The following is a 19365-nucleotide window of genomic DNA, read 5'->3' as shown; positions in this document are numbered from 1 at the left end:
CAGTTCTGTGAGGAAGCTTACAGATGTTTGGTACCTCTCTTAGCTACGAATGACCTCTGTTAACACTTTTCTTCTGCGTTTCTGATGACTGAGCTGTGAGATCATTCATTTCAATCACCTGCAGACTTTAGTCAGTCGGATTAAGTGTAGCTTTATTCTAAAGAAGATGTCACCATGTGCTGAAACATTGATTTATAGATTTATTAAAGAAGAGCTTGAGTCAGACTTATGAGTGTGCAACTCTCTGCTACTTCTTGTTTTACTTATGTTCCCAACAAGACGAGCAGTGTTATAGTTTTACTGTTATGTGACCTTGGGTGTGAAACTGAGTCACATGGTCACAGGGATTACTGGTGTTTGCTTTGCAGCGTTGTGTTTGATAGCAGTTTTTGATAGCCTTTGTGAACATTCAAAGTTCAGTTCTGTCTGGAGCATACTGGAGCTTTAGGACCCTGGAAAGATTAATGAAATCATCTAACGCACATGTGAACTAAATGTGTATATTCATTCACTTTAACAGTGCAGTTTCAGATCAAAAGGTCACACGGGTTCATGTTAAATATCACCATATTACAGTCCTTGCCAGCAGCCATGAACTGTAAAGGTGCCCGGCTCATATTTTGTCACCCTTCTGATTGTACATGCAAATTGCTCCATTCTTTTGAATTATGACGCATGACGCAATATGCCACACAGCAAAATCCACATGCAGTGATGCTTTGGATCTGTCCAGGTGTTACACAGTGGGCAGTAAGGCTAATTGATTTACGATGCAGTCAGACTGTCAGCACAGGGAAATGCACTGGCCCAACTCCAGCACACAGGATTCAAATAGAGCTCACTACGAGGTTTAAGTGCTGACGTTGGTCTTGCAGGATGTTTACATTAACACTCGGTGAACTGTACAGGACTAGTAGTCCTGTACCCTTGGGGGTATTTATAAAAAGGTCTTTTTACACGGTACATCAGATGTGGCCCAGTTCCAGTGTAGCTTGAACAAGCTCCTCAGTCGTACTAGCTGTTTATCAAAATGCACGCAGCTACTATGAATGGCAGCATGAGCATTTCTGAAATGGAGCACTGGCTGTGAAAGTGAAGCCACTTCATTGAGCTGGGCTGGGGGATTCTTCCAGCACTCATAGGTGATGACGAAGTGAGGGCCCGGTCCACAGGACTGGTGAGGATTCTGAGGAAGGACCGACCTCATAGGTAGATCTGCACAGCAGGCTTCTGTGTAGGCTAGGCCAACAGAATAGACAGTATTGGATTGAAAGTCCTGGCTGTATAGGGTGACAGGCTTTTTGTTGTGTCCCTGAGATTATGCTTTCTGACAGTTCAGTCTTTTCTAGCTGTTGCTGTGTGTTAGAATGGCTGAGACTCTGTGCACTTGGGTACACACTATACGTGGAGATCACATGGTGATGAAAGGACAGGTCTAAGGATAGAGGGTGTTGCATGCTGGGCAGATTGTAAAGCCCTCGGGGACCAACTTGTGATTCTGAGACGTGAATGTCATGACTTGAGTTGAGCTGTCCTCTGAAACTGAAAGCTCTTTGTAATGCAGTGATTACATCATACGGCATACATTTGATTCCTGCGTCTTAAAAAAGATTGATTGCTATGATGCATCACACATCTCGAGATATATAATACGCCACACGTGTGGCTATTTTAGTTTATACTGGTTTTAAACAGCTGCAGAAAACTGTTTGTCAGTTCAGCCACACAACCAACTCAACATGAAGCTCCCTAAAGCGTAATAGCAGTAGAAAGCATGAAATGTGCCCAGACACATACAGGGCTAAGTTCCAAAGCTTTTAGACGCAGGCTATTACCAGTCTGACAGCAGAATAGACAGAAATGACAGTTTTATAAAAGTAACAGTTACAGGTGCTCCCAGTGTTATTTAGTTAATTAGTCTGCAGCCTTTATTCTGCTGTAAATCGCAAAGCAATTACATTTTTAAAAAGTAAAGCGTTGACCAATTCCCAAGACTTACAAAAGAGAAGTAGAGAGTTGGTATCTGTGCGTTTTGGAAGGAGATACACAGTTGTGCTGTTGTCAAAGCCTTACGTAGACCCCCATCAACGGTTAAACAAGTTTACTCTTTAAGGAAGCACATCATGGAGATCTACATTGCTGCTCAAAAGGAGAGGGCAGATAAAGAGTCATTGACCCCTCAACATCCTTTATTACATTCGCAAAGATTCTCAGCCTCACCTTGTTTGTTTGTTTGCTGTGTTTTTACATCTGTGACTAAGAGTGTCTGAGGTTTTCTGGACTCACTCGTGTGGTTTAAAAGTGTATATATGGACTACACTGCAGTAGCTGTTCACTCCAGTTTGTTCCTGAGAGGGCTGTTTATTAGACACAATTCCTGACACGGTTTTCCCCCTGTAATGCCACGCAGTCCCATCATTTCTTCCAGGCTCATTGTTGTTTTTGGAGCTTAACAAAAACAAGACTTCTGGTGTTTGCATAGAACCTGCTTTTCATTTTGTCCTCAAATGTTCTCTTTTCTGTCAGTCAGGTTTTTCATTAGAAGTAGTCTTTGTAGCATCCGTACCCTTTTCACTGTGTACCCCACTGTTTTGGGCTATTTTCTTTGTATTTACAGTAAAATGACAACATTTCTAAATGCTCTTTGTGCTGCCCCTTTCATCACAGGTGCTGGAGACCAGAGCTTGTTTACATCTCTGTATACCTCATTGGCCCAGCAACTTCCCAGGGAGCCAATGGAGTGGAGGAGGTGAGTGCTGCCCTGGTGACTGCATGATGGACAAACGTACTAATAAAAATCATCATATAGGTTTAATTTTCAACTTTTGTTAGCACTGTGTTAGAGAGGAGCGTGTAGTCGAGAGGCTCCTCTTTAGTCTCTGTCCACTGATATTCAGCGGTTATGCTTTCGGTACAGGTGGCCCAGCTTTTATCACGCCACCATGCAGCATGATTTTGGATGACTTATTGATAATATGCTGGAGTTTAATGTAGGTGTGACGATCCAGACTGCAGTAATGCACTGCAGGTTGAGGGGAAATGGTGTCACACCTTGAATTGTATGAGCTGAAGAAGTAAAAGTGTTCTTGGGCCTTTTTTTACATTATTCCCCATTCCATTTCAGGCTGTTACTTATTAGTGGCAAGAAATTTGAATGAGTCTTGGAAGGATATTAGAAATGACTATCAGAGTTTTCATGTTTGTGACATCCAACTTCTTTGATGTGTTTAGAAGGAGATTATTGTACATTAGCGGAGTGTCTGTATTCTGTACACTGTCACCTGTGGTGGTTTTTGGGGTGAGATTAACAACGGGGAATTAACACAGCCCCAGGGGTTCTTGTACTGAAGGATGTAATGTTAAACCCTGGCTCTTATTGTCACCGTTTTGCAGTAACAGAAAGTTAATGGATTTGTTGCTCAGCAAAAAATAAGAAATAAAAAATATACTTATAAAACAGACAAGAATTTGAGCTACTGTAAAAGCCTGTTCCCTATTTGAAAAAGGACAGTATCAGTCAAAACTATATTATTATTCTGGAGTTTGACTGTGTTTATTGGGTTGAATGTGGAGTTAATCAATTAAGTCAATAAAAGATTTTGTGCTTTGTATTACATGTTTTGTCATTGGACAATGAAAATAATATTCATCGTAAACACCTGATCACCTCATAAGACTGATTTCTTTTCTGTCCAGGACGTATGGCCGTGCACCAAAAATGATCCACCTCGAAGCTAATTTTGTACAGTTTAAAGAGGAGCTCCTCCCCAAGGAGGGCAACAAGGCTCTCCTCACCTTCCCCTTCCTTCATATCTATTGGACTGACTGCTGTGTAAGTAACACACACACACATATACACACACACACACACACTTTGCAAAACAAAATCAATCATTCAGTCACTTAGTAATTGAATTAACAGTACTGGGGAACATTAATTATTGCATTGTGCATTATATGGGACAATAAAGGACTGTTCTATTCAGCTCTTCTCTATCCTGCTGGCCACGATTCAAGTGCTGTTGTGTTGACAACCCTAGCCTTTTTTTGGGCGTCCTCCAGTTGGTTAAAAGATCTATAATGAAAGAACTCTCTGTGAACACTTACTTTGTGTTTGAGTAAAGTCAAACACACAATGAAGTGTGATCATTGTGATCATTTTCTGTGTTTGTTGTCATACAGTTTCACACATAGTCATTTAACTTGTGGTCATAACAGCTTCCTGATAAAGAAGAGTAGTGAACAATATGCTGCTGCAGTGAGAGTTTGGATTAAATTACTGTTTTATAGTGATCATAAAGTTGTCTGCCACAATAAATATTAAGACACTTTTATTGTGTGATCAGTTGTGTTTATGTACAAACTGATTGATCACAGAGAGCGGTGGCTGCAACACAAAGTCTGCTTTTTAATGTTGCAGCTATCAGACTTGTGTCCAGGAAGTCCCAAGAGCTGAATCTGGACAAGTTTTATTTTATGTGTTCAGGAGGATGGGTAATGTCTGCTTGTCTACACTCTAAGAATAGATGAATACTTTTGGGCATCCTATCTGGGCAAAAATAGGCTGCAGACAGCTCTGTATGCAAGATATGCAAACTCATAATGAGAGATACAAGTTATGCAAGTTCAGATCATTGTAGCATAGCATTTGCACACATCACTTTCATTGGAAAGCTTTATTTTCAAATGCATCTACGTTGCAGTGTATTCTTTGAGAGGTCAGTTTTGTGGAAACAGATCAACTTTGAGAGGAAAAGAATACATTATCTAATGTATCTGCATTATTGTGCCTTACTTGATGCACTTTTAGGAGCCTGTCTAAACTGAACTTGACATCTACTTTGCAAGAGTGCTTAGGGAAAACAGACGGGAGAAAAACAAGAAGGGAAGCAGGAACCTGCTGCTGCTGACTGAGCAACTGGTTAGTTTAAGGAAGTGCCGTCATCAGCTTATGACTCGTGACATTTCCTAAGGTGTATGCCTCTAGTGCGGGAGTAGTGAGTCTGTATGTGTATGCAGTATAGAACCAGTGACATTACCACCTGTACAGTATTACAATTCAGTGCAACAGACTTGCAATAAAGACTACCTTTGTGGAATTTACACTGCTTTTGTTGAGAATCACCACATCCTGAACCACCACCATCTGCAAGGGGCTGAATAGCAACAGATTGTCAGATTTTCTTTATCTTTATGTATAATTGTCACATTCATGAGTTATACGGTTGATACGTCTATTGACTAATATTTCTGAAATGAATACTTTTTATGCTTAGCTTCATAGCTTATTCATTAAAGGTGCTCCAGTTAACACAAAGCAAAAGGCACTGAGGGCAGGCATTTTTAAATCCCTAACCTTCGCGTACTTCCCCTGCCTATAGTTGGTACAGGTTGTATAAGACTGTCCAGGTTTTCCCCACCCGTCCTTTGTCACAGTTGCAGCAGTAGAGTGTGCTCCTTTTTTAAAGGGGAAGGGCGTAAATAATGGGGGTAAACTGTGGGGCGTAAAAAGGTACAGGTTGTTCTGCTGGAAGAGGTGTAACAAAGCCAAAAAAAGATTCAGGGACATGTCAGTCTAACACAGTCTGTACACATCAACACAGTCTTGACAGTATGAGCAGACTGACTGTAGCAGCAGGCTGCAGCCTCCCCATCTTTTTCTACCAGGAGCAGCACATTTTATGCGCACAGTGTGACGATATCGCAGGTGGTGAGGACAGGTGGGCTGTTCATAACTGTGACCTGGACAGGTTATAAAACCACAGTGCACCAACTATTCACATCTGTGTTGTATGTAAATAATACAAATGTTCTGCTAAAATGAAACTGTGTTCGCATGCAACTTCTGCACCAACCTGTTTAACTTGTGAACACAAACTGCAGGAAAGACACAATCAGCAATCACTGTGGGAGGAAGTGGCACCCCTGTCGAACTGGGTCAGGCTGTCCTTCGAAGGAGAGTCAGAGCCGATCAGTCAGTGTAACTGAAAACACCTGTGTGTGTTTACATGGGCGTGTACGACCTTCAACAAAGTCTTAAGTTATACAGAAAATCAATCCAAACTGTCATTGGTACAGTTAACATGTGATGTGTCATTCAGATGATAAACATTCACAACCCAAAAATGATTCCACAAACTACAAGTTTACTTCCAAAACATTGTGCAACAGTCCTGGCCTTCAGTTCCTCTCACTGCCAGTGGACACTGTTACATAATAACTGACTTGTCATATTATATCCCACCTCTACTCAGTTACAGCTCATTTCAAACAAACAGTACCCTCAAGTAGCAGTATCTAAATCCCACCACATTCAGCAGCCTACAGGCTAAAAGGTTGAGTTATGAAATGTAAACTTGCTGGCCAGCATTCTTTTTTTACTGTCTGATATGTTCTCATGTGGAAACTTCCTCATTGGGTACAACATGCAGGTCACTTAAAGGAGAAGCATAATTTTTCTCTTCATCTTTCAGTTATAATTTTTATATGTCTTTTCCCAGCATCAACAGTTTTACATGCAGTATTCATTCATATGTATAATTTTAATGTTTTAAGGTAATTTTGGGGGGCAATCAGAGTGGGAGGATAACTTTTTCCAACCTCCTGCTGTAAAAAATAATTATTTTGCTTGAATAATACATTTATTTCACTTTCTTGTAGGATACAGAGGTGTATAAGAGCTCGGTGAAGGAGGACATGTTGCGATGGCAGAACAGCTTGAGAGCTCACGGCTCAGCAGACTGGGTAATCATTGTTGTGGAGACCAACGATAATAAGAAGAAGAACAAGACCAACATCCTGCCTCGGTCGTCAATCGTAGACAAGATCCGCAGCGATTTTTGCAACAAACAGAATGACAGGTGAGGACAATCCCCCCCCATAAACAAGTTGATTTAGATTAAATGGGCAGAAGACGATGAGAATGGGTAACAGACTGGCGTCCTTCACAAGACACTGCCAATCCCCAGTTCCTCCTGTTGCTACAGAAACTGTAGAAGGTGATTGTTCTGCTCCTATATAAATGATGTGAAATGTGATCATGTAGTGCAAAGAAAAATGCAGAATATTCTCTGGTTTCAGCTTCTTAAATGTAAGCACTCCCTGCTTTTCTCTGTTGTATAATTTGAATTAAATAGAATATTTTTATTTAGACTTTAGATCAGACAAAACAAGCAATTTTATAGAATAAACAGTAAAGCAGTTAATTTGAAAAATATTTGTGACATTAACCAAAAATAATAATTTATTCCTGCCCTTTTCATATCCCAGCAGGCAATGAATCAATACCTGCTGAAGATAAGAAACCATGTTGATTCAAATATAATTTCCCTTTGACGCAGGTGTGTGGTTCTCTCGGATCCTCTGAAGGACTCGTCTCGGTCTCAGGAATCTTGGAATTCCTTGCTGCTCAAGCTGCGAACTCTCCTCCTCATGTCCTTCACCAAGAACCTGGGTCGCTTTGAAGACGACATGCGCACGCTCCGAGAGAAACGCACCCAGCCCGGCTGGAGCTTCTGTGAATACTTCATGGTCCAGGTAACTAGACAAAGAACAGGCACAGGGATTGTCTGCAAAGAAAGAGAAGTAGATGTTGTGTCATGAACAAATCTGAATGGTCTGAAAGGGCGTAAAACTTGAATGCCCCATCACCTACCCCACAACTACAGATTTGTTGATGCTATCCTCTGCCTCTTTTTCCATTATGTCACAGTTCAGTGTCTCACATGTGAGTGTTTGTATGTGTGTGTGATTGTGCAGGAGGAGCTGGCCTTTGTTTTTGAGATGCTGCAGCAGTTTGAAGATGCCTTGGTCCAGTATGATGAACTCGATGCTCTTTTTACCCAATATGTCCTTAACTTCGGAGCTGGAGGTAAGCAACCGCCACCTTGTACTACAGTTGGTTTCCGTATAGCAGTCCTCTCAAGTAAAAAATAATATTTTTTTGTTTCCAAGATCAAAGGTATAATTGTAGTTTAGTTTTGTGTCTGACTGGTCTGTTTCTGTCCACAGATACAGCGAACTGGCTCGGCTCATTCTGTGCCCCGGTGCGTAGCTGGAGCGGCTTGTTGCTACGGCGGCCCATTGACATGGAGAAGAGGGATGGGATCCAACGTGGGGAAGCCAGCCTGTTAGATCTGAGGAGCTACCTGTTCTCCCGCCAGTGTACCTTGCTCATCTTCCTCCAGAGGCCCTGGGAGGTCACCCAGAGAGCCCTGGAGCTGCTGCACAACTGTGTCCAAGAGCTACGCCTGCTGGAGGTACACTGACTACAGTGCCACTTTTCCTTCATGTACAAATGTTTCCTTGTTTTCCTGCATAGAAAATACATAATTCCATCTCTTCAGATACAGAAATGAAAAGTGATCATCTAAGGAACTATTAGATTTGATAAAGGGACCAAATAATTAGGAATTGTGATGGATGAAAAACAAGCTTGTATTGAAAACCTAAATGGACTGGACTGAATGTATGTTGTTGTTGTTGTTGTTGTTCAGGTGTCGGTGGTGGAGGGGGCGCTTGACTGCTGGGTGTTCCTCAGCTGCTTGGAGGTTCTGCACAGGATCGAGGGCTGTTGTGACCAGGCCCAGTTAGCTGCAAACTGCTCCCATACTGTCGGACTGTGGGCTTACGCAACTGACAAGGTAACAAAAAAATACTGAATCATGTAGCTTTGGCTTCAGTCACTGGTGTCATGATACCGTCAGTGGACCAGGACCTCGTTCTTCATACGTGGATAAAAGAGTTATCCAGATTATAATGTTGACAATTGGATCCATTGGTTCATTAATCTGGAGCTGTTGTCAGAGAAACAAGTCCTTAAATCCAAAACTGCAAAAGTGCAGGTTTATTGACAGTTAGCTGGATCATGACCAAGATATTTAATGGTAAACCCCATACAAGAAGTAATTTTCAGATACAAATGTCTCACTGTGTTGATATAATGATGATTTGAAGAATGTAGGCTATTAAAAAATCACTATAATCTGTTAAAATGTCATAATGAAGAGTTACTGAATATTATTACCTGATAAAATAAGATTAATAAAAGTTTGTGAACGAAAAGAACCAAACCAAATACAGTTTGAGATACTTTTGACTGGTAGCTGAATGAGAATAAACAGGATTATTTAAACCTGAATTAGTTAAGCCACATTTGATGAACAGGGCCCTAGAACTACTAGACATTGACCAATGGTTGGTCAGTTTGAAATCAGAGCACTGGAAAGTCTAGAAAGCAATTAATGCTACAGTATTTTTTCTATCATTTGTACTGCTGCATGGCTAAAGTAAATGTCTGACTCTGGCATGTTGGAGAACGATTTGCTCATTCTTTTACTCATTCATGTAAATAACAAGCAATATTAGGTTGAAAATAAAATATCAAGTTTGTAAACCTGTCTGCCATCTTCAGCTGAAGTCCCTGGGGGAACTCTGTGGCCTGGTGTCAGAGAAGGAACCCACATCTGAGGACCTGAACAGGACTGTGGATCTGCTGGCCGGACTGGGGGATGAGAGGCCTGAGACTGGTGAGTTTTCAGACTCTGCACCGTCTGGTGCCTGTAACTTTTACAATGTGACCTGACCCTTCGTGGCTCTGATTGGCCCTCATCAGCAGCAGTTTAGCTGATTCAGGAGTGACTGGAGGTCTTTCTCCTGATTGATCTGTTAATTAAGTGCTGATACTTCGGTACCAAGTCGATGCCGATGTTTTAAAAACGCGTCAACACGAATCAGTTCTTCCAGACCTGATGGAGCACCTCTGGTACAGTCTGAAGACTGTTGCATTGCTCTGCAGAGAAGAACAGGGACAGACGCCCTCTGGCACAGATACAGTGTTTATTATACCAGCATGAACTAGATAAAGCAACAGTGAACACATCTGAAACGTTCATTTTGATAGGCTCATTACATGTGTGCGTGTGAAGGGGAACTGAAAACTAGATGAGCAGATTAAAGTAGTATGTGAAATAAGTAAATAAGAAAACATCTATGAGAAAAGGGGCCACTGTTGTTACGTGGTGTAACGTTCAAATGTTTTTAGGAAAAGGAGTGTATGTTTAAGTACATTGAATTTCTTTTTTGTTTTGTTTTTTACTGTGGTATCGAATTGTTATCAAGTATCATAGAATATATTTTCTCTGCAGTGTCCCTGTACTGTAGTCTGCAGGGTGTTAAAGTACAGCTTTGCTTTTTCCTGCAGACGCACTGTAAAGCAAAACCTCTGTTGTTCCATGTTGACAAGTTATTTTAAGTCGGCTTAGTGTGTCGGAGCCTTTGGGGCTGGAATTTCCTTTTCACTGAAAGAAGTGTGGGCTTGTTCGGCCAATCGTGTTGATTAAGTTGTAACGAAGAAGCCTGACTCTTATTTGAGACAGTAAATAACTCTGTGCCTTGTTTTAATTTCCCTCTGCAGTCAACAGTTTGCAGAGCCCGTACAAAAAGCTGAAAGAAGCCTTGTCGTCTGTGGAGGCTTTTGAAAGGCACTATCTTGTAAGTGAATTTCTTGCCAAAGCTTGGTGTTGTATTTCAGTAGTTGGCAAAACAGGAAGTTCTCTTAATTCCTGTGCAGATTTTTACATCTATTTTTTCTGATGTAATACCCTGGAAACCCCAGTGGAAACCGATCGGTTCATTATCTTTCTCCTCTCCTCTTCTCTTCCCTCTCACCCTCTTCCTCCACCACCATCACCACCACCACGTTGGCCACATCTTGCATCAGGAACTCTCTCATGCTGCTATGGAGATGTACAGGGCCATCGGCCGGCTGAGGTCTGCCAGACTGGTGGGAAAGAGCCTGGCTGAGTTCTACATGTAAGAAAACCTGCTAATTCCATTGGGTCCAAAAATAGTTTTAAAGGCTGGGCACATCCACACTGGTGTTTTCAGTTATTCTGGCTGATTAGGCCTCTTCCCCAGAGCTGTCAGTCATTCACTGCTTGTAAACACCCACACACTCCTGAGGAGAGGTCTAATCAGGCAGAATAAATGAAAACACTAATGTGGTACGATGGGTGTGACAGGCCCATAAAAGTGCAGTTGAAAGTAACATTTCAGTCCAATTTGGATGAGGGATAGTTCATTATTCCGCAGATGTGAGCTTTTAAAATGTTTTTATTTGCAAAAATAATACCTTTTACGGAAGTTAAAAAAACAGCATTTATGCTAAGTGGCAGCACAGTTTCATACAGACATACATGATACAGACAAAAGACTAGAGAAAGAAGTATATTTAAATAATTATCAATATCTGTATCTGTTGACACATGAAGACTCTGGTCTTAAATTAGTTTCATTAGTAACATTGAAATGATTTGTAGACAGGTACACAGTCTGTCAGTAATCTCTGTTTCTATGATGATATGAAAAACAAGGTGATGCATTTGTGTGTGTTTATTAGGAGGAAGGCGGACCCTGAGCGAGCAGAAACCTTCTTACAGGAAGCTCTGAAGTCATACGTATCAGAGGGATGGAGCCTCCCTGTCACTCACACCAGGAAACAGATTGCTGCGTGTCAGAAACTGCTGGGCAGAACTGAAGAGTATCCTTCAAATCATCAACCAGTAGTGCCAAGATAGACTTGTAAGGGGAAATAACCATCAGGGTGCCTTTTGTTTTTAACAGCAAAAAGATGTTCTAGTGGGATGGTTAAGGTGCTGTTACTGTTGTTGCAATATTCTGTAGCTCTCTCTGGTACTGAAAACTCTTTTATAGTGCTGTACATTAGAGAAGAGATACTTTAATCAAAAGTATGTCTTTGATATTCTAGTTAGTTCAGTCATATTGTGCCAAGTAGGCTGTCCCACTGGTGATACAAAATGTTGTCCAACGTGCTGTAACAATAATAATAATAATACTTTATTTATGTAGCACCTTTTTAAAACAGAGTTTACAAAGTGCTTTGGCAGACAAAGCAAAATGATAGCCATGATGCATAAAATATAATTAAATATAAAACTAATGAATACTAAACAGAACTAGTTGGAGGCGAGAGAGTGACTTTAGGTTTATGCCAGAGAGGATGGAGTTACAGTAGTTTAATCTGGAGGAAACGAGTGCAGGGGGTTCCTGTGCTGATAAAGGTGGTGTTCTTGCATCGACACACTGTAGTGTTTGGTTTCCTTTACAACCCACCGCAGCTACCTGCAGACCAGTGCCTTGTTGGCTGGTGATGTTAACCTTACCACGGAGGAGAGGAAACACTTTTGTCAGGAAATTCTGACCTTTGCCGGCAAGTCTGGAGATCAGTGTAAGTGATCATGTTCATTACTGGTACAAGTAAAAAGACCCAATTTCTCCAACCTTTGTTTTAATATATCAGCTCACCTCATAGTGCATTATCTCTGACGTACTCATTGCTTTGCTGAAACACCTATTGTATTTTTCGGATTGGCATTAACTGCAGAAGTCTGTACCTTATTAACACCACATTTTCTTTTCTTCCTACACAGCTCAGAAAGTGACTCTCAGTATGGGTGTTTTCACTCAGCTCACGCGGCTTCAGTTCCGTCCAGCCACAGCCTCGGTGCACTCTGGAGCCATCCTGCAGGTGGAGCTCACTCTGCGATGTTTGATGCCCGTATCAGTGCACATACAGCAACTAGCTGCTAGCATTCACTTTGACCTGGAGCGCGGAGGGACTAATGGAAGGTCTAAGGGAACTCAGAGACAGACAAACCCAGGGACAGTAGAGTTTCACCAGAGTAACTCATCAGCAGGTCCCCCCTCCTCCTCAGCTGCTGGTCCGCCTTTAGAACTGGATGAGATTCAGGACAGGAGTCCTTCGGACAATTCTCTCAACTCCACAGGAGTGGTGTGTAAAAACACTCATCTGGTCATGCGCCGTCATGACAGCCACTCGCCGCCGGACACCCCCAACTGTGTCAGCCCTCCTGCTGTTGCCATGAAAGAAGGAGCACAGATGCTGAAAGTGCAGGATGTAACGTTAGAGCCCGGGAATAACAGCATCATATTCACAGCACCAGTAAGAGACACTTTGCTGCTGCCTTAAATGTAGAAACAAAAATGGTTAACTAGTTTTGTTTTTTTAAAGGGAGATTTGATATGTATTTGTTGATTGTTTTTTTTTTTAATTTGTATTTTTAACTCTGACTCTCTCAACCTTTGTTGATACATAAACATTCCTGCCACTCTTGTCTTCTCTCTGTTTGTCTCTGTAGAGTGGACAACCAGGTACTTACACGTTGCGTCAGCTGTATGCGACAGTGGGTCAGGTGCAGTTTGTGCTGCCTCATATCTACCCATCGGTCCAGTATGAAGTCTATTCTCAGGAGCCCCAACTCACCGTGGAGCCTCTTTCAGGTCTGAATCGTTTTTATGATGGGTGACAGGAATGCTTCATATCTGAAGAAAATTACAAATCATGTTTCTTTCACCTGAGCTTGAGACGTGTTTCTACTGCTCTGATTACTAAGTTTCCAATCATATATAAACCTCAATGCAGTGTGTGTGTGTGGCTCACTGTAGCTGTGTTTGTGTTTTTCAGAGCCACTGTTGGCAGGTCTGCCTCAGATGGTGAAGTTCACTCTGTTGACGGGTCACTACACTGTGAAGAAAGGAGATGCTCTGCAGCTCAGCAACACAGACACCATGCCCATCCTGCCCTCCAGCAGCTGCACCGCCCGTATCAGCAACCCTGCTGCTGGTCAGTGCACATTGTAATCAGAGGTTTCAAATATTTAAAGAGATTATCTTTGACACTTACTAGTAGACCTAATTATTGCAGTTTTGGATTTAGTTGAACTTATTTAGTTAGTATTTTCAATAATTATTTTAGAGTAGTGGTCTTTCTTGACAATCAATCTCTCTGCTGTCAGTCTTTCCTTATCTGAAATCATTGTTGTGTATATGTACAAACCATGTTTGAAATCTGGTTACGCATCTACATGGACAGGAAATCTGGTTTCTCCAACATAAATCTGACTCTTGTTAACTGGGTTTGTCTTAATCACCCGTACGAATTCTTCTTGTGTATATATAATGTTTATAAATCATAAAAGCTGACCTCAGCCAGGTATTAGTGTGCAATACACAGCTTTAAAATTGTAACAGCTTCCTTTTCTGTCCCCTTCCTGTGTGCAGAGTTGGTGGGTGAAAACGTCCTGTCCATTCAGTCGTCTGAGAAGGTGACTAGCATCAGCCTGCCCCCCACCCCTCCTTACCACACTCTGGAGTTCCACCTGGAGGTTCTCTGCCTCATCCCGTCCGGGGACGAACGTCCCGCCAACGAGAGGCTGACCAACGGAGAGGTCCGCCACCGACCACGCAGCTACAGTCACCCTGACACGCCCATGACCGCTATCGACCAGAGGGTGAGGCGCTCACACAGATACACACTTTCAGAGATAGGTGCAACTTATGTGGGGGGTAGGGATGGAGGCGTGTCACTTTAGACTTTGTGTTGGACTTTCTGTTGTGGTGGGTGCTGCCCATTTGTAGATGTTAGTGGACTTCATTTATAAGATAATGTTAGCTACTGGATTGAGAATATCATTTGCACATTAATCAGTAACAAAAACAATCGTTAGTTGCAACCCTAAAATTTTCAGATAGACATTTACTTCTTGTAATTGGGCTTGTTAGCCCTCTTATCACATGATACTTTAAGAGATGTGATAGTAAAGTCTTGTTGCTGTCTGTCCACAGATGTCTATCGACTGTCCGTGGTCGATCTACTCCACGCTGCTTGCCCTCACCTTCTACATCCCCTTCAAGACCAAACACTCACTGCTTTCTGCTGGTAACAGGTGAGCTGACGTTCTCATAGCAATGCCTGCATGTGTCACAAATAACACATGCAGTGTCTCTGGGAGTCCTTGGGAAATGTGATCTTTAACATAAACCCCTCAAAATACAAGAACCTACAGTTTACTAATTTAATGTTTACATAGCATTCTTTAACATGTGCAACACGTCTGATCTGCTACCTTTGACCTGACCCTGCAGGAAGTACATCCAGGTATGTGTGCAGAATGTGTCGGATGTGAACTTCACGCTGGCAGAAGTGAAGCTGACAGAGAAGCAGCACGCAACACTGGACCTGCAGTCCCTCAACACTAAAACACAACAGGTGAGCAGAAAACAAGTACACAGTCCGTGACTACAGGACTGATCAGTACATAGCCTTCAGTATTTGAAAAAATGGGTTAGAAAAAATATATATATTTTATAATATTTATGGGTAATCAAAGGGAAATAGTAGACATTAAAATGATGTGTTCTATGGCCATGTTCAGACTATTGATGATAAATATGAAAATACACTCCATTTGAGGGAGCTGAGCCTGAAGATGAAGCTCTCGATTTACCAGTTGATCAATTTTGCAAGCCTCATTTATGGACTGTGGGTAGTCACAGAAATAATCATTGTGTTTACAAGCAGCCAAAATGAAGTTTCCAACAGAAATAGGGAGGAAGATTTCACAGTTTTACACTTGATCTGTTACTTTGGTTAAAGTTTGGGTGGTAAGATTTTTCAAAACACACAAAAAAAAAAAACATTAATGTGGACTGAGCCCTGTTTGCCACATAAACAGCATTTTTAAATTCATCCACATTATTGTGGTCACTGACTGACCGTATTCAAGTCAGTATTTCAAAACTACATCAAACATGAATTTATCTTTCTGTCTGGTGTTTTGTTTTTGTAGCTTTTGTGCAGTAAGCACAGTGTGTTCTGCTTGTGGGAGGTGAGGTGGAAGGATGACCTACCCTCCTGTCTCCAGTGTGTTTTCTCTGCCGACTTCTCTCCTCTAAACCAAGACATCTCTGCCTTCAAACCCTTCCACTACCAGTTCCAGCTCGAGAGAGTCACTGTAAGTCCAATATCAAATTAAACATGTCTTAATACGGGGCAGCTGTCAGTTATGTTCCTGGTTTAATTAAGTGATTGTGCAGGAGGAGGCAAAATATTAATATCTTGAACGGTGCGATTAGGCTAACGTTGCAGAGTTAATGCATATACTATATTATATTTTGAGCTCTAGGTCAAAGCTAAGCACTCCTACCACAGTAAGAGATGTCCCCACCATAAATAACCTCTGTTTGATGTTGTCAGACGTTGTACAGTGTGAGAGCGGATATCTTTCCTCCTGCTGGTGAGCAGCACTGTCGCTCTGGTTTGCTGTGCGGGCTGGAGGTGTGTATAACACGGCTGACTGAACCTGCAGAGGGAGAGCTGGCAGAGGACAGCAAGACTGACACTGATGGCCTCAAAACCACCAAACTCATGTATGAAGGTATGTACAACACCTTATCAACCAGGTTTGCTAGAGGATAAATAAAATCTGAGATGGAATTGGGGATTACAGCATTTGCTAAAATATATATATATATATATATATAGTATATATATATATAGTATATAATATTAATTAAATAAAATAGGTAATGAAAATATGAATTATTTGCAACTCTTAAGATAAAAGTAAAAGATTCAAATAATTGTTCCAGTGACGTTGGAGAAATGTATGTGACAAGAACCACATACTTAAGTCAAAAAGAGAATGAAATTAGTGCTTAAAGAGTTTGTTGATTAATTGATTAATCAGTCATCATAAAATTAATCAGCAACTATTGTAATAATTGATTTCATCTTTAAACAACTTTTCAAATAGAAATGCCAAACATTTGTAGATTCCAGTTTCTCCCATGGTGTGTATTTGCTAGCTTTTTTTCTTGCAGTAAAGCCATTTGTTTCCATTCATTTTAACTCTAAATTTAATAGACCAAATAATTAATCTGCTAAATGAAAGAAATAATTGAAGGACTAATCATTAAAGAAAATAATCCTCAGTTGCAGACTAAACTGAAAGTAAAAAGTCTGTTTGTTCTGTCAGCTTTTTGCTATAAACACAGCTATAGCCCAGTTTTCAGACACTCAAATCTTTCTAGAATGAGTAGATTGATCACTTTGTTGATTCTTGGTTGTCATTATTGTAGAGTCACCAACTCTAGAACAGACATAACATCAGTTCTCTGTGACTTAAGCGTGTGTGTGTGTCCATCCACAGTGGCTGACAGCAGCAGTAACTGGGCGGTGTGTGGGAAGAGTTCAGGGATGGTGTCGATGCCTATGGCGGCCAGCGCCACCCACAAGGTGCAGATCGAGGTGATGCCTCTGTTTGCAGGACACCTGCCCTTCCCCAAGATCAAAGTGCTGAAGTACCTGCCTCACACTGCAGCAGTGGCCATCCAACCAGACCCTGGTAAGACCCCCCGCCCCCCAAACGTAAAACCACAGAACTTTGTAGACGTTTATTCCGTAGTGAGGGAACAGAGACTTTAACTTTGTAGAAAACAGTAGATGGATCCTTTCGGAATTTGCGGTCATTCCGCATGTTATATAGCTGGAAAAGCAGGAAAAACTATTTAAATGTCATTCAAAGAGCAGGTAGGATATTGAATCTCTGTCAGCTGACCATCCAACAGCAGCTGTGAGAACACTACTTATTCTGCATGATGAAAACACAGGTAAATATTGGGTAAAAGACATATTAACGTTGTTAAACCACTGCCTGTTAGGTAAGATTCAGTTATAATACAGGACAAACTTTATATTTATCTTTGGACAATTCATAAACCAACAGAATACGTCAAGTAAGCAGAAAGGACACTGGTCACAGCCACGAATCATCAAAGCCGTTTCCAAACAAAACCTCTGCTGACTTGTTTGTTGTTGTCTTGCCATCCTCAGACAGCTGCGTGGAGAACGATAGTCTGTCCCTGCTGGACAAGGCACTGGACGACCAGGGGGACACGGCGAGCATCCGCAGCCGAGGCAGCGTGCACTCTGTGGGCAGTGGCGACCAGCAGCAGAAGGGCGTGGCCATGCCGCGTCTGGAGCCCTTCAGCCCCGGACAGGTGTTCAACCACAGCCACACGCAGCAGGTCCTGGTGCTTCCCGCCACCGACGACCACATCATGGAGGTCAACGCTACATGACCCTGGTGGCGAGACCACCCGCCCCCTTCTTATAGAACTGAACCCAGGCCCTGGACGGACTCTGCTGAGCTTTTGCTCCGGGGCAAATCGGGTCCATGAGTCCATGTTGGAGACTGCTGCAGGTTGCCGGTATGGACTCACCCCTAAGCATGAAACGTTCACATCACTGGAGACATTATGAACTAGACACAGTGACGAGCCAATGACATCTGCTGAAAACTGAAATAAAGATTTTTCTTTGCCATACTTTGTACATAGCTCATTGGATGGATTTATAGTTCTAAATATATAAATATATATATGGACCGATCGATCAGATCGGCGCCTGTCGTGCTCCTTCGAACTGAAGAATAACAGTCCTGATTGTCCCATGATGCACCAAAGCCCTACATGTGTGTACGCCTCGATCAGCTACTCAAGTACTGTAACTTTGAATGAGCGTGTCCCGCTGTAAGTGCTCCCCCCGAGCCCCTCCAGTCTTCACTTTTACATTTGAGACTTTTGCCTCGACGATTACGTTTAAGTTGCCGAAATTAGCTGCTATTTTTCTCAGAAATATTACTGAAGTCAAAGTGAGGCAGGTTAACCAACTTGAATGCATCTTTGGAGACATTGATAATCCTCCAGTCTATAGAAATATAACTGCAGTTTAGAAAATAGACAATACACTATTTCCTGTAGTGAGGTTTCATTTTGATAAATCATTGGAATATGATCATCTTTATTGATCTCCCTCCAGAGTTGGAAAAATGTATTTGAAGTAATTTGAGGTGAAATATTCATTACTATACTACATACTTTATTCTAAACATCAGTTTTATTACACGTTTACAGCTAAGAGAATAGTTTTTGCTCCTGCTGGATAGAAAAGTCAAAAATGCTGTAATATTTATGAAATCTATGTATTTTTAACAAAAACAGTGACTTTATTTTCGGACTCAAATGCAAAAATCGGCAAAAAAAAATCTCAAATATAAAAGTGTGGATGACACGAGGAGCTCAGGCTGAGTCCAGCGGTGTGTGTTGTGTGTATCTGTTCAGCTGTGGTTCTGTGTATGTGCGAGGGTCTACGTGTACGTGTCTCTACGAGTGTGTGTGTGTGTGTGTGTGAGTGTGAGTGTGTGTGTGTGTGAGAGAGATCAGGTGAGACTTTTAAACAAGGATGTGCACATTATTGTCTATCTATTGTCTTACCAACCAGTGGATTGTTCATATACAGTGTGTGTATATTTATTCTGTGTGCGCGTGGGGTGTGTGTGCGTCGCCAAATCTGTGTCCGAGCTATGCACACGTACCGTTAGGTGTTGAATAGATAAATGAAATAAGTCATTACTGGATTTATTCATTCATTTATTTAAAAGGATGAATGTCAGCTACTTCTGCCCCCCCCCCCACTCCCTGCCT

General features: G+C 41.7%; 1 protein-coding gene across 1 annotated transcript in view; it reads left to right on the top strand.

Moving 5' to 3' along the window:
- The window catches only part of trappc10 (trafficking protein particle complex 10), a 20681-nt gene extending 1324 nt beyond the window's left edge, over nt 1-19357 (top strand). Inside the window, exons 2-23 of the mRNA XM_035676823.1 lie at nt 2668-2749; nt 3697-3832; nt 6661-6860; nt 7341-7536; nt 7759-7870; nt 8011-8258; nt 8496-8642; nt 9413-9527; nt 10415-10491; nt 10721-10812; nt 11399-11539; nt 12138-12247; nt 12450-12982; nt 13179-13320; nt 13505-13663; nt 14101-14330; nt 14665-14765; nt 14965-15088; nt 15669-15833; nt 16076-16256; nt 17031-17225; nt 17714-19357. Of these exons, the coding sequence (XP_035532716.1) occupies nt 2668-2749; nt 3697-3832; nt 6661-6860; nt 7341-7536; nt 7759-7870; nt 8011-8258; nt 8496-8642; nt 9413-9527; nt 10415-10491; nt 10721-10812; nt 11399-11539; nt 12138-12247; nt 12450-12982; nt 13179-13320; nt 13505-13663; nt 14101-14330; nt 14665-14765; nt 14965-15088; nt 15669-15833; nt 16076-16256; nt 17031-17225; nt 17714-17961 (3734 nt within the window). The 3' untranslated portion in view covers nt 17962-19357. The remainder of the gene's footprint in view (nt 1-2667; nt 2750-3696; nt 3833-6660; nt 6861-7340; nt 7537-7758; nt 7871-8010; nt 8259-8495; nt 8643-9412; nt 9528-10414; nt 10492-10720; nt 10813-11398; nt 11540-12137; nt 12248-12449; nt 12983-13178; nt 13321-13504; nt 13664-14100; nt 14331-14664; nt 14766-14964; nt 15089-15668; nt 15834-16075; nt 16257-17030; nt 17226-17713) is intronic.
- Nucleotides 19358-19365: the final 8 nt, after the last annotated feature.

The sequence above is a fragment of the Morone saxatilis genome, unplaced genomic scaffold (assembly GCF_004916995.1).
Source record: "Morone saxatilis isolate NCDOM2014 unplaced genomic scaffold, NCSU_SB_2.0 Contig5, whole genome shotgun sequence".
NCBI classification, from domain to species: Eukaryota; Metazoa; Chordata; class Actinopteri; family Moronidae; genus Morone; species Morone saxatilis.
The sequence above is the reverse complement of the archived record's forward strand: the minus strand, read 5'-3'. Positions and strand labels throughout refer to the sequence as shown.